At 37.2% G+C, this 13551-nt stretch overlaps 2 protein-coding genes across 2 annotated transcripts; one reads left to right on the top strand and one right to left on the bottom strand.

The window, feature by feature from the left end:
* Nucleotides 1–224: 224 nt before the first annotated feature.
* Nucleotides 225–4789, bottom strand: si:dkey-27i16.2 (regulator of cell cycle RGCC-like). Its single transcript, XM_051860583.1, has 5 exons — nucleotides 4576–4789; nucleotides 4318–4446; nucleotides 3592–3672; nucleotides 2506–2568; nucleotides 225–634 (listed from the first exon to the last, which is right to left on the bottom strand). The coding sequence occupies exons 1-5, from the start codon at nucleotides 4595–4597 to the stop codon at nucleotides 627–629; spliced, it is 303 nt and encodes a 100-aa protein (XP_051716543.1). The 5' UTR covers nucleotides 4598–4789; the 3' UTR covers nucleotides 225–626.
* A 744-nt stretch (nucleotides 4790–5533) lies between these two features.
* Nucleotides 5534–11056, top strand: pcdh20 (protocadherin 20). The gene is made up of 2 exons (XM_051860568.1): nucleotides 5534–5697; nucleotides 6852–11056. The coding sequence occupies exons 1-2, from the start codon at nucleotides 5674–5676 to the stop codon at nucleotides 9321–9323; spliced, it is 2496 nt and encodes an 831-aa protein (XP_051716528.1). The 5' UTR covers nucleotides 5534–5673; the 3' UTR covers nucleotides 9324–11056.
* Nucleotides 11057–13551: the final 2495 nt, after the last annotated feature.

Genomic DNA, 13551 nt, shown 5'->3' with positions numbered 1-13551 from the left:
CAAAATTTGTCCAGGTCATTTTTCAATGTAAAATCAAGTGAAAGAAAAAATATTTTGTCTAAATAAATTAATTTTATTAAGATTTTTTGCACTATGGCTTAGTTTTCATGACAAATAAGCTCTTTTTTTGTCAGACATACCCAGTTACCCTAAATAATTATGTAGTTACTCCCTACATAAAATGCTTATAGTTCCTGATATAAGAAATGAAGAAAACAATTAAAAACCATTTAGTACATTTTTAATGCAAAACCCTTTTATTAAAAAAAAATATATATTTACAAGGTAAAATTAACATAAAAATACACATTTTAAACATGTTAACACTGATATTTTTACAATCTTTATAAAAAAAGTGGAAAAACTAGCTATTTATCAACAAGCCTTCATAACTTAGTGATATATGTGAAATATCTAGTGAGAAACTTGGAAGTTTGTCCAAACAGTCTTGACAAATTACAAAGACACTGTGCGCTCTATTTCATTAGTGAAGGGAGGAAAAAGAAGCTGTTTTCTTCATCATAATATCCTTGTGTGAAGGCAGAGATTGCGGTTTTCTAAATGCCAGCTCTTCAGGTGCTCAGCGCACGTGGTGCGTCCTCTCTGATCACGTGTGTCCTGTCAGCTCACATCTCTGTCAGACAGATAAGATTGTGACAGCTTGGGTCAGGGGAGTGAGGTATCATGGATTTGCAGTCTGGGGAGTTATGATTCATGACTGTCACTCTACTGATAGCGGAGCATGCTGGGAGTGAGCGCTGTTAAACCACTGGCCTTTTGTTAGTAATTTGGCAATAGGCAGATTAACATTATCGCATTGATGGACATTTTACTTGTATTTGTCAAGAATGATGTTATAATAGATTGTAGGTCTATCACAGAGCACAATGTGACAAACAAGATAATGGGTGTTGGTGTGTAATGCCAATTGTTTTCTGTTACATTATCTACTAATAGGTAACATATCCAGTTATATGGCAGAGACATATGAAAGTAACTCTATAGTCCCCTTGGGCACTGAGGTTTGTTATCACACACTTGTGGTTGGCCAAACATTCTGTCAATAGAGAATGAATTTGCAGTAAAGGCAACGTTCACACCAAAAATGATAATTATATTAGCGTCCACACCAGCGCATGATAACATTCTGATTTATTCTAAGCGCACTACCACTTTAAATGCTCAAACGCTTTAAAATCTGGTGATTTCTGATTGGCTGTCATTGTTTTTATCATTCATTAGCTGGAAAAAACACTCTGAAAGTGATTCCAACGATATCATTTCTCTGTGCCGTTATGGTTATAGTTGTGATGTGGACTCTGCTATTCTTTTATAGTTCTAAAAATCATTCTAAATATATCTTTATCATTATCGTTATAGTTATCATTCTCAGTGTGAACAGGCCGCAAGTATGGAAGCTCGTTTCCGCCATGAAATAAAAAATAAAAAAGGTAATTGCGACTTTTTATCTTACAATTCTGACATTTTTTCTCAGAATTGCGAGATATGAACTCACAATTGCGTGTTATAATGTCCAATTGTGAGGGGGAAAAAATGACTTTTCTCAGAATTGCGAGTTTATATCTTACAAAAGTCAAAATTACAAGATAAAAACTCGCAATTGTAAGAAAAAAAAGTCAGAAGTGCGACTTTATATCTCGAAATGTAAGATGCAAACTCGCAATTGTGAGAAAAAAAGTAAGAATTACCCTATTTTACATTTTTACAAGCTTCCATATTTAAGGGTGTTTTGATCTAGATTAATAAAATTCTACGTTCTAATTAATTGTAATTCTGATTCTACAAATATCATGATGCCACACACCATGCTTTTCACTCTTGGAAAAAAAAAAGGTCCAGTGAGGTTCTATATAGATCCCTGGGGTTCTTGACTCAGTTTTAAAGAACCAAAAAAGTTCTATTTAAGGAGAAAAATTCTTAAACTTTAACTAGTAATTTTGATATTGGGTAACACTTTACAATAAGGTTTCTTGTATTAACATTAGTTAACTACTTTAGTTAACATGAAATAAGAATTAACAATACTTCTACAGTATTTATTAATTAACATTTACTAATAAATTATGAAAATCATGTTGTATTTGTTAACATTAGTTAATGCACTGAACTAACATGAACAATCAATGAACAGCTGGATTTTTATAAACTAACATTAATGTATTGCTCATTGGTAGTTCATGTTAGTTAACACATTAACTAATGTTAACAAATTAGACCTAGTTGTAAAGTGTTACCCGATTTGTTTCTAGTGATAAAGTGTGTTTACATATGTACTGGTCTCCTAAAATTAAAAATGAATTTAAACAAAATGAATTAATTACAACTAAATCCATGAAATTAACCAATAAAAGGTTCTATTATATGAAGTTCCTGACGGAACCATTTGAAGTTCTATATAGAACCTTTTCTTCTAAAGAGTAATAAAGTTGCATTTTCAATTTTAATATAACATCTGCCTTAAATGTAACCAAGCTGTTTTTATACCTGCAAGCTCTCTATCCAGGTTATCAATGAAGCTCTGTAGGTCGCTGGTGTCCCCGAGCCTTGCTGTAAAGAGCAGAGAGAGAGACAGAAGACGTGAGCACACTGGAATGCTACAGACTCCGTGGAAATGCAGCGAAGTGCACTGGCATTTCCTGTGGAACATTCCAGCCAGAAAGAAATGCGACCCTCTGAATTACGTAAAGCAAAACAATAGAGGGGGTAAAATTCCCTATGAATAAAAAAAATGCCACATTTTCAAATGGTTTTAAAAAGATTATAATAAACCAAGGGCATAGGTTTGAATTCAACATTGGTCGGCAGTTATATCACAAAAACTCTTATTTCAGTGTCATTGAATTTGGTGGATATTTCAGCGAAAAGTTTGCATTCAGTCTTACAGCAGAAAGTAAAAAAGGTGCGCCTGCATTTTAAACACTTGTATTCCTTGAATGAGTGGGGTTTCCTAACGTATTTACTATAGCTTCTCAGGTAATGTCAATGGTATGACCCATTTTAAGAGTGAAAAAAATTACAATCAGAGCTATAGAAATGTATCTTCATCTTATTTATGCTTACTTGTAAAAGAGATTGTTAATCTCAGTGAGACCTTGGGCAAAGTTAAAGTTAAATAAATGCCACAAGACACAATTGGACAACAGTGGTTATATATAAATATATATTAATTGTTTGATCAAAATTATTGCTCGATATATTGTTGTAAAGACATGTCCCCAGCATCCCTACTAAATTCTATTCCCTTGTAATAAAAATGATAAAATCCAACAAAATTATAATTACACTAGTAAAACGCATGCATATAGATCATCTTAAACTGACTGATTGTTTCTGGGGTTTTTTATGTCTGTCCTTGTTCACACTGGTTCACTATCTTATTATCATATTCAATTCCATCATGCATTCTGTAGCCAGATATGGAGCATCAAAGCAGTACAATCCGCAAACAAAGACCACAATAAGATGGGTAGAAACAGCACACAGGGGTTAGAGCAATGGGAGGAAAAGCAATCAAGGCTTGTTTAGTAAATGTGATGGCTATCTGCTGAGAGTCGTTATGTTACTTAATACCTTTTTGTGCTGTGGTCATGCTTGCAGTGTTGAGCTCCTCTTGACTGGCATTCAAACTGTTTACTAGCGAAGCCTCACTGCCTGAAAAGATACAAAAGGATTAATGTGTGCCTCATACATGTGAATGCAAGTAAACTACAGGGTGGTTGAGGTGCACAAGGGTATTGATATCACAAGAATAAAGCTTTCGTAAGATTAAAGGTTAACTAATACATTTATTCTTTTACATAATCTATTTAGGATTGTGAGGATCAAAACCAAGAGAGATAAGAATCACAAAGCGAAGCCCTAGAAGTGTCTGTGTGGGTCAGGTCAGGTTATAATGTCTTTGTCAGATGTGAGCTACAGTAAATCTAACAATAAAGACAATGTTTTTCAAAAGTTCACAAGTTTTCTTTTATGGTTAAAGCTAGTCTGTATTAATTATAATTAGCTATTAAAGCTATTGAAGTCTATGGTTTGTAGACTTTGGTAGAATGTGGGTGTGTGGGTGTTAAAGTAAAATTAAACATGGGTGTGTGCTTGATAAAAGCATTAAATACTATTATCCTTTGTACTAAAAAAGTTTCTTTAGATAAAACGTTTTTACTGCAAATCAAGTAACTGATGATAGAGAAATATGAAGAAACCATCTACTGTATTTTAAGTAGTACATGAAAAGACATCCATCTCTATATGTAAAGTATGTCTGTATGTGCATTCGAGTTTACCAGGTAGTGTACTTACAATAGTCTGAATCGTCTCCATCACTCAATCCCGTGTGTCTCTTCACATCTCTCAGCACATTTTCAGAGCTCAGCTCCTTCACAACATCATTAAACTCCTGCAGTAAGTCTCCCAGCTCCAAATCCAACTCTAATACAATTCACATTTTCTATTAGAATTGCAGAGCCAAATACTGAGAAATCATTTTACACTATTTATGACTGATGTCTACTTGACTGAATAATGTGGCATGTGAAATTTTATACAAGAAAAGCTTACCAGAAGTATTTGGTGTACACATCCTGTGGGTTTCTGTGAATAGTCCTGTGAACTGATTCTCAAATTAATGCTGTGGGTTCTCACATAAGTTTTTATATAGACTCCACCCAGCACATAATGCGTCGACCAATCAGAACACGGTTTTGTATCCGTGGACACGGTAAAGTTTGGTGTGGGTGAAATTTCCCCCGACGCCTACACATAACGTCACATGCGGAACGAGAGAAAGAATATTTCCGACCACTTCAGTCTACTCACAGTTTTAGAGCACAGTTATGGACCTTTAAGAATTTCCAAAATGTAATTCCTCTTTAGGTGCTAATTATTTGTCCTACTATAATTAACTAGGCGAATCTTTCTGTTATCTCTTTATGACAGTGGCTGTCAAGTTACCACAGTTGGCAACATTTTGGCGGAAACTGAGTTTACTGTGGTGTTTCTGTAAGGGCTGTTATCATTCTTATATTCATTGTAGCCTACTTTTTAATACTTTATGCATATCACTTTTTGTAGCTTTTCTTTTTTCAGTAGTTTTATCATACACCAACAAAATGACGCTGACATAATATATAATCTTAAACTATGTGGCTAGAATAGTTGAGTCATCAGATAAATGTGATATCACTGGTGCCCTCATGATGGCGGCACTGAGACATATGAGCCAAATGTCAACATAGCAGTAATACAAATATAACTGGCATTTTTGTTTTGAAATCCATAGTTTAATTTCATTTTGGTTCAGAAAAGCAAAACTGAATGTCAACAACTGAAAAGAAAAGCTATAACTACTATAATCTCTCTTGTTATAATTTAGAGTGTATATATTATTATAAAGCATTACAGAGTGCTTAGTGTTGAATGGGGGGTAAATGCTTAACTGCGACCCATCTATCATTAAAACGCATTCGCCCAGAAAAACATCCCGTCAGACCAGTATTTTCCCTTTCAGCCAATGGCTGAATAATCGCGTTAATCTCGAGCTGCTCACCTGTAGCACAGGTACGGTGATATTTCCGCCCCGACGCATTTCACGCGAGTTCTTCTCATGCTCACAGAGCTCAACATGTTCTTGAAGAATGGACAGCTCAACACCACCACATGATGAACTGGACTATACTACAGGTCAGTGTCATATACAGTACATTACTCGGTATTATTCTTATATTTTCAGAAAGAAAATTCTCCACGTGTTTTGGCGTTGAACGCCAAGCCTGTCAGGCTTTACACTATGGTAAAGTCCACAGTAGTCAGTTAGTCTGCATTCAGTGTGCAGTATATCAGGTGGGGATTAACCTGTTTTTTGTTTGTTTGTTTGTTTGTTTGTTTGTTTTAACTATTTCATATTTCATTTGGTAGTTTCAAATAGACAGACAATTAGACTACTGGATACAAAAAAATAAAAAATAAAAGAAATGTTTAAAGGTTCAAAGTCTAATAGCCTACTCAAAAATGTGTTGCTGGCACTTTCCAAAAAATTGGTGTGCCATTACTTTTAAAAAAAATAAAATAAATAAAAAAAAGGCATAAATCCCATGTTTGTTTGTTTTAAGAGAGCTATGTTAGATATTATGCATTTATTATATATCATGCAGTTTTCAAGCTTAACTATTCAACACTGTTAGTATTTATAATATTAAAAATGATCGTAAACATAATTAATTAATGGGAAAATAAATGCTTATCAAACATACATTTGCTGCTGAACCCGTTAAGCCCCTTCTAAGTTAAAATATGCCATCCTGCTATTTCTTTTATAATGTTTAACCTTGAATTTATTAATGTTTTACAGTGTTTATTTCTAGTTGGCCTATATATTAAATCATAAAATTTAGATGAACTATAAATACAAACAATATAGAAAGTGGTGACAAAAATGACAAAACTTATATAATTATATTAAATATGTTTTATTTAATTTGATTTCATATATTTAAATTGTGGAAGAAGATGGTCTTCTAAAATGTTCACTGGTGCATTGTTGGGGGGATGCATTCATTTTTAAGAATTCAAGACCTATTTTGTGGCCTGTTCATGGAAAGTATGCAGGCATTTGCAAGCTTAGTTCAGATTATATATTCTAAAGTTAAATCTCTGGCTGCTGGAACATGTAAGTCTACAATACAGCCTGTGCAAAAACGCATTCAACAGCAGAAAAAAAGACTGGCTTGGTGGTTAAGGATTACACACTTAACTCCAGAGTCAGAGTGGTTAAACTTTTATATGGAAAGAAGGGTGTTGCTTTCTTCCAAGTAGTAATCCCTTCTCTTGTTTTGTAGTGGGTGCTTCTCTTGGCATCTGCAGGGCAAATCCAAAGCCACGCACTTCATTTCACCATCCTGGAGGAGCAAGAAGCAGGCATTAAGATCGGAAGTCTAAGCAGGAACTACTCAGCTCCATACCAGCTCTTCGATGAATACATCAGAGTGGATGAAAGCACAGGGGATCTGTTCACTAAAAAGCGCATAGACAGAGAGACCTTGTGTCCATCACATCAGGAAAGAGACTGTACTTTTTCAAACACTGCAGTCGTGAGTCATTCTGAATTAGTGCTGATAACAATTGTTGTGGATGATATTAATGACAACGCTCCTATTTTTGAGAGGAATGAGATTCATATACGCATACCTGAAGATGCATCAAATGGGACAGGTTTTCCACTGGATGACCAAGCCCATGACATGGACTTTGCCAATAATGGCTTGATACATTACCATTTAGAAGGCTCCGATGGCTTTTTTGGCATCAGACGAGATGGGTATGAACTTGAGCTGGTGGTACAAAGGAAACTGGACCGGGAAACTCAGGAAAACCACTTCTTGGTTCTTGTAGCAGTGGATGGAGGTTCAGTGCCACTTAGCGCTACAGCTATTCTCAATGTAACTGTGACCGATGTTAATGACAATTGCCCAGAGTTTGACGCCGATAGCCCTATCACAGCCATTGTGCCAGGATTAGGAATCAAGGGCGCTGCGGTGGCACAGCTTAAAGCCACAGACAAAGACCTGGGCCAAAATGCCCAGATCACATTCTCCTTCAACCGTCAGATCTCAGACAGGGCCAAAACGCTCTTTCACATGGATGGACACACAGGCCTGATCAGCTTAGCTGTTGACGTGCAGGTTGACAGTCCTGAGGAGCACGTGTTGAAAGTTTTAGCGAATAGCCCACTTTGCCCCCCTGCTCAAACTCAGGTAACCATATACATTCAGCCGATGGCGAGTCCAGAGCCGACCATAAAGATCAGGTTTGTCGCAGAGAATAAAAACCAAGTGATCGTGTTACAAGAGAACGAGCCCCCCACTGTCTTGGCCCTCTTGGAGTTAGAAGACACCTCTAGTGATAAAGGTACTCTGTCCTTAGAAGCAGACAGCATGCCATTTTCTTTGAAACCGAAAGCAGGCAGCTACTTGCTTTTAACATCAAAACCTCTAGATTTTGAGATGTGCAGCGAGTATGATGTTACAGTTGTTATTTCTGATCCTCACGGCACACGCCTGCACGGAAGGAAAGTGATCAAAGTGGTGGTTGAAGATGTGAATGATAATGCCCCAAAGTTTGATCAAACACACTATGAAAAGGACATCAAGGAGAACAATATTCCTGGTGTGTTTCTGCTGAAAGTCCAGGCTACCGACGCAGACAGCCATCAGTTTGGCAAAGTAAGGTACAGGCTTACAAATGAGGGACCTTTCAGAATTCACGAAGAGACGGGCGTGATTTCGGTAGCAGAGCCGTTGGATAGAGAACAGCAGGACAGATACCAACTGACTGTTCTGGCCCGGGACGGCGGCGATCCTTCTCAGGAGGGCTCTGCTATTGTGTCCATAAACGTACTGGATCTGAATGACAATCCTCCAGCCTTTTCAACCCCACATTTCTATTTCTTTGTGTCTGAGAGCCTTCCACGACTTTCCCAAGTTGGGAAAGTCACAGTAAGCGATACTGATGAAGGGGACAATGGAAGAATAGTGGATGTGCGTATTTTAAATGAAAAGGTCCCTTTTGCCATAGACCTGGCGCAAGGATCGCTCCGCAGCACTGGTGAAGTCGATCGTGAGAAGCAGGACCGCTATGAGCTTCTGGTTGTAGCCACAGATGGCGGCAGACCGGCTCTTTCCACTACAGTGAAAATGACCGTTTTTGTTGAGGATGTCAACGATAATCAACCCAAGGTCCTTCTTCCTAGCAGCAACCTCTCCTGTCAGACCATATCTCCAGCCACCCGAGCAGGGAGCATGATAACAAAGATCTACGCCATTGATGAGGACTCAGGAATGAATTCGGACATCACTTACCAAATTGTTGCAAGTGAACCGGCTCTCCAAAGCCCCTTCCAGATTGATCAGCACTCAGGAAACATCACCCTGGTCCAGCATCTACGCAGCGAGGACTACGGCATGCACCACCTCTTCGTAGTCATTCGCGATGGAGGAAAGCCAGACCCGCTGCAGACCACCGTGTGGGTCAACCTGCTGGTCAACGAGACTCGGGAAAAATGTCACGTGAGCGCCGTGCCAGAATACCTGCCAGCGACACTGCCACCTCCGATGCCGCTCAAAGACTGCAGAGGCGAATCAAATGCCTGGCTTGTTTTTTTTCTCAGTGGCCTGGCCCTTATGCTCATATCAGGCTGTGTTCTTCTGGCAGTTGTAGTGATGTTTATGAAGCACAAACGCACAAAAAGGAAAGTGAAAAAAAAGAATGCATGGGAAACTGGAAATCTCTGTGAACTGAAGCCTTTAAACTGAAGCAAGGGCTATGCAGATATACCAGTTATGTATAAAAATATGACAAAAGTTTGGGGGAAAAAAACTATTGATAACCTGCAAATAGTATTCTTCGACTTTTGGTTAGTATTATACTTTCGGTTAGTATTATAATAGTAATATCATTGTAATACTAGAATAAATAAAACTAAATATATTAGTATGAGTTTGGCCTACTATGTCTGAGATACTTGCTTCCTTTTCCTAGGATGATGTGTTTTTACCTTGCAAATTTAAAATAAAAAACTTTTTAAAGCATAATAGATAAATATGAATGAATTGTTGCACTTAAGGACTGTGTTCTGTTCATTCTTTGTCAGCAATGGTGTGACATTGATTGAAGTGAAATTAAAATATTTACAGGTGCAGTCTTGCAGGAAGAAAAATGCACTTGTCTGGATTGTTCTCATGTTTCTCCTCTTAATGTCGGCAAGAGTTTATGAGAGGTTGTGTTGATGCCTGCAGCCTGCAATCAGCACCATCGTCTAGATCATGAAACAATATAACCGTTTTTATCTGGTATGCTGATTTAAACCATTGACTGCAAATTCTGGCATTCTGAAAAATGAAAATATTGGTTGACCCTGTTTATTTTCTTAACAGCAGCTCCTACTGTGCACAGTTCATCAGACCAGTTCATGTTCACCAAAAGCCAAATAACATTTTAGGCATTGTTTTAGTCATCACAGCTTTCTCAAATCTTGGCAGTATAGTTAATTAAATCCAGAATTCTGGTTGATGTTAATGAAATAAACACAGAAGGCTGAATAAATATACATTATAAAGAAGCATTACCATTGGGATACATTGAGATGTTCTTGAGAGTGAGCTTGACCTTCGTCCTTGATAACCTTCAGGCTTACACGTTATAAAACGGCCACTTTTCCAATCAATTCCTGATGGATAAAATCAAGTCCTTCCCCTTTTTTTGTGAATGTAATGTTTCACTCAGAAATATGTCACATTAAGGAAGCAAAATGGGGTTTGCGTTGATTGTCCAAATTCTTATTTCAAGAGGTTAAAGTAGATTCATCAAAATTCAAATAACCTCTAATGCCCTCTAATAATCTCTAATCTGTAGCAATGTTACAATCAACAAATGCTTTTTATGGTGACTAACAGTGCATGGAAAAGGTTATGATAATCTCAATATCATTCATCTCATACCCGCAGGTTTTCTAACCAACAGTCCCTTTCTCAGCCTATTCAGGAGGTACAGAGACTCAGTAAACATGCATGGAATGAGGAACCTGTAAATGATTCTATTTTGAATGCAGGTGATTTGGACACAAACATGGATGAAAGAAGTTGTCTTACAACCACCACAAGTGAAATCTTGAAAGAAAACTACAGAATACAACAGAAAACACTACAATACTGTGACAAAGAGACAGTTCCCAAGAAGTGTAGCAGACATGACACAGGGTTTTGTCAATGACACAAAACAAAAGACATGTTTGGGCAGGATGGATGAATGTAGGTGGAATGGGACAGCACTTCCCGAATAGCAAAGAAGATATGAGAACTTAATCTTGTAAAAAAAAAAAACTGTTGTGCCGTAACTTCCGCATACAGGTTAGAAAAATGCTTCACAGATTATTCTCAAATTACATCAATATCCGTTGCTGCTCCTCTTCCTTATATGCCTCAATCTGTTTTTCATCCTTTCACTTTTTATACCCACTGAAAGAAAAATAAAGTCAAAAAGCTGAATAGTGTGTTAAATACTTTTTACTGTTTGTACACATTTGATCTGCCCTCTGTAAGTATTAATAGTTCAAATGAGCCCACAAGACAACATTATATTTTCCAAAAGCATAAAGAGTTACACACCTGCAAACAATAAAAACAGAACCATCTCTCATTTAATGTTCTAAATCAATGAGTCAATAGAAAGATATGTTTCTGGGCTGGGACAGGTTGATTGGTATACCAGATCGTAATACCATAGTACTGAATGTTTACCATTTAGCTTATAATTTATATGGTATATTTCAGGTCTTTACCTCAACATATTTCAAAAACACGATGACATTGCCATAGTAGGCTACATGTTAAAAAAACAGCACCATGTTTAGTACTTATTAACTCACATTGACACAAGTTAATATGTTATGGCCTCAAAATGCTGTGATGTTCTGTTGTTGCCACAACAAAACTATGTGAACCGTGGAATGAACACTTTTCAATAACGCAAAAGAATGAATTTCACTAACATTGAACAATGTTTTATTTTTTTCACTAGCATAGTAACTAGAGTAGTAACTGATTACATGTATTCTGGATTACATTACATTTTAAAATACTCATAATCAGACTACAGTTACTTTTTATTGATTACATGATTACATGTAATTCTCAAAGTGGCAGTAAATTATTCATAATTCATTGATTCTCCCTACTACTTTTTATTTTCTACTTATACAGCTTATGTACATTCAGAAGTTCTTCCATGTTTGTGGAATAATTGCACACACAGACCAGCCTCGAGTCATGTGACAATCACTGAATACTGAGACACACACACCATCTGATCACTGCATTTACAGAAATCATTTCACTTTAAACAAGTGTTTTCTCAACACTGCATACCTAATCAACTCCTGAAAAACACAATTATTATTTGAATGATCACTCAGTGAGTCATTTAACCCTGTATTACTGTCTTTGGAATTTTTGCCCAATCTCGCCTGATACAATAGAGCTGCTCAACAGTCTGTGGTCGTTGTTCTCTGATTCTCCTTTTCATGAGGGGCCATACATTTTCAATAAGAGAAAGATCTGGACTGCAGGCAGGCGAGTCAAGCACATCATCCCTTCTATGGTGCGGAGTGTCTGAGAAACCACTCTGATGCAGCACGTGCAGAATGAGGCCTGGATGTCTTGCTTTCCCGGGAAAGACTTCATCTTGATGGCACTATATGTCTCTGTACATTCCCAATATATGCCTCCACGTCAATGGTACCTTCACATATGCAAGCCACCCATGCCATTTGCACTGATGCATCCCCATACCATGGTAGATGTTTGCTTTGGAACCTGTCACTGATGAAATTCTGGATGGTCCCTTCGTCTATATGGGACTGAGAACTTGATGTCCTTTTTCCCAGAAACAAGTTGAAACGTGGACTCATCTGACCACAGATAACATTTCCACTGTCTTTTAGACCATCAGAGATGAGCTCAGGCCCGGAGAACTCAGCGGCATTTCTGCATAGAAGTGATGTATACAGTGCACAGCATAAATGAGTACACCCCCTCTGAACAAATACAAAAGATGTATTTTCTTTATGATCACTAATACAATTCATGGAAAGATGGCAAAACTAAATTGTTATTAAACATATACATAGTAAAAACTGAGAAATATATGTCATTAATAGCCATAAAATAAGTAAATTAGCCAATTTTGTTTAAATTAAGGACTGCAGAAATGAGTACACCCTAGATTTAATTCAACAAATGTATAATATTCTAGTACTTAGTATGCCCTCCATAATTTTGAATATACTGCTCTGACCCTTCTTGGCATGGAGAGTACAAGTTCATGACAAATTGTCACATCTGTCCTGTTTAACTCCTAGGTGATGAACTCCTAGGAATGCCCAACAATGCAGGGCATGAGGAAAGGGTAACATCCTCTGTTTCAAGTTTGTGTATTAAATTACACAGTGGTGTGGGAATTCATGACAGCATTGATAAAGCACAACTCCCTCACACCTTCAGCACTCATACAACCCTATATAAGAGCTTTACTACCACTGAACTTTACTGTGGGAACCAAGCACTTCTCACTGTAATCCTCCTTTAGCAACACCATAACATTCTGGATGCTGTTAGATAGTAGATAGTTCCAGTGAGAACAACAACCATGCATGTCACTTCTGCAGGCTGCATCTAACTCTGTGAGATAAACAGTCACTCTTTTCATAGCTTTTGCTGGCTCTGAGACACTCGCTTGGTATTTCTCCTGCTCTTTGTCTAGCAAAAAAATCCCTCATCTAAATGAAAGCTGAAAATGAAGGCCTGATTATTTCAGGGGCCTTGTCACAAGTCCATTGTTTTTGAATTTCTGTGTTACTTTTGCTATATTTTCACACTTAAAACAATGATTTGGTAATCCTCTTATACCACTGTCCTCTTTTGTGCTAAGAAATAAGTCTCCTGACAGTTTTCTCCCAAGTTGTTCCATTGTTGTCAGCATTAAGTC

The sequence above is a fragment of the Ctenopharyngodon idella genome, chromosome 14 (genome assembly GCF_019924925.1).
Source record: "Ctenopharyngodon idella isolate HZGC_01 chromosome 14, HZGC01, whole genome shotgun sequence".
Taxonomy (NCBI): domain Eukaryota; kingdom Metazoa; phylum Chordata; class Actinopteri; order Cypriniformes; family Xenocyprididae; genus Ctenopharyngodon; species Ctenopharyngodon idella.
Note: the sequence above shows the minus strand (reverse complement) of the source record. Positions and strands in the feature narration are given on the sequence as shown.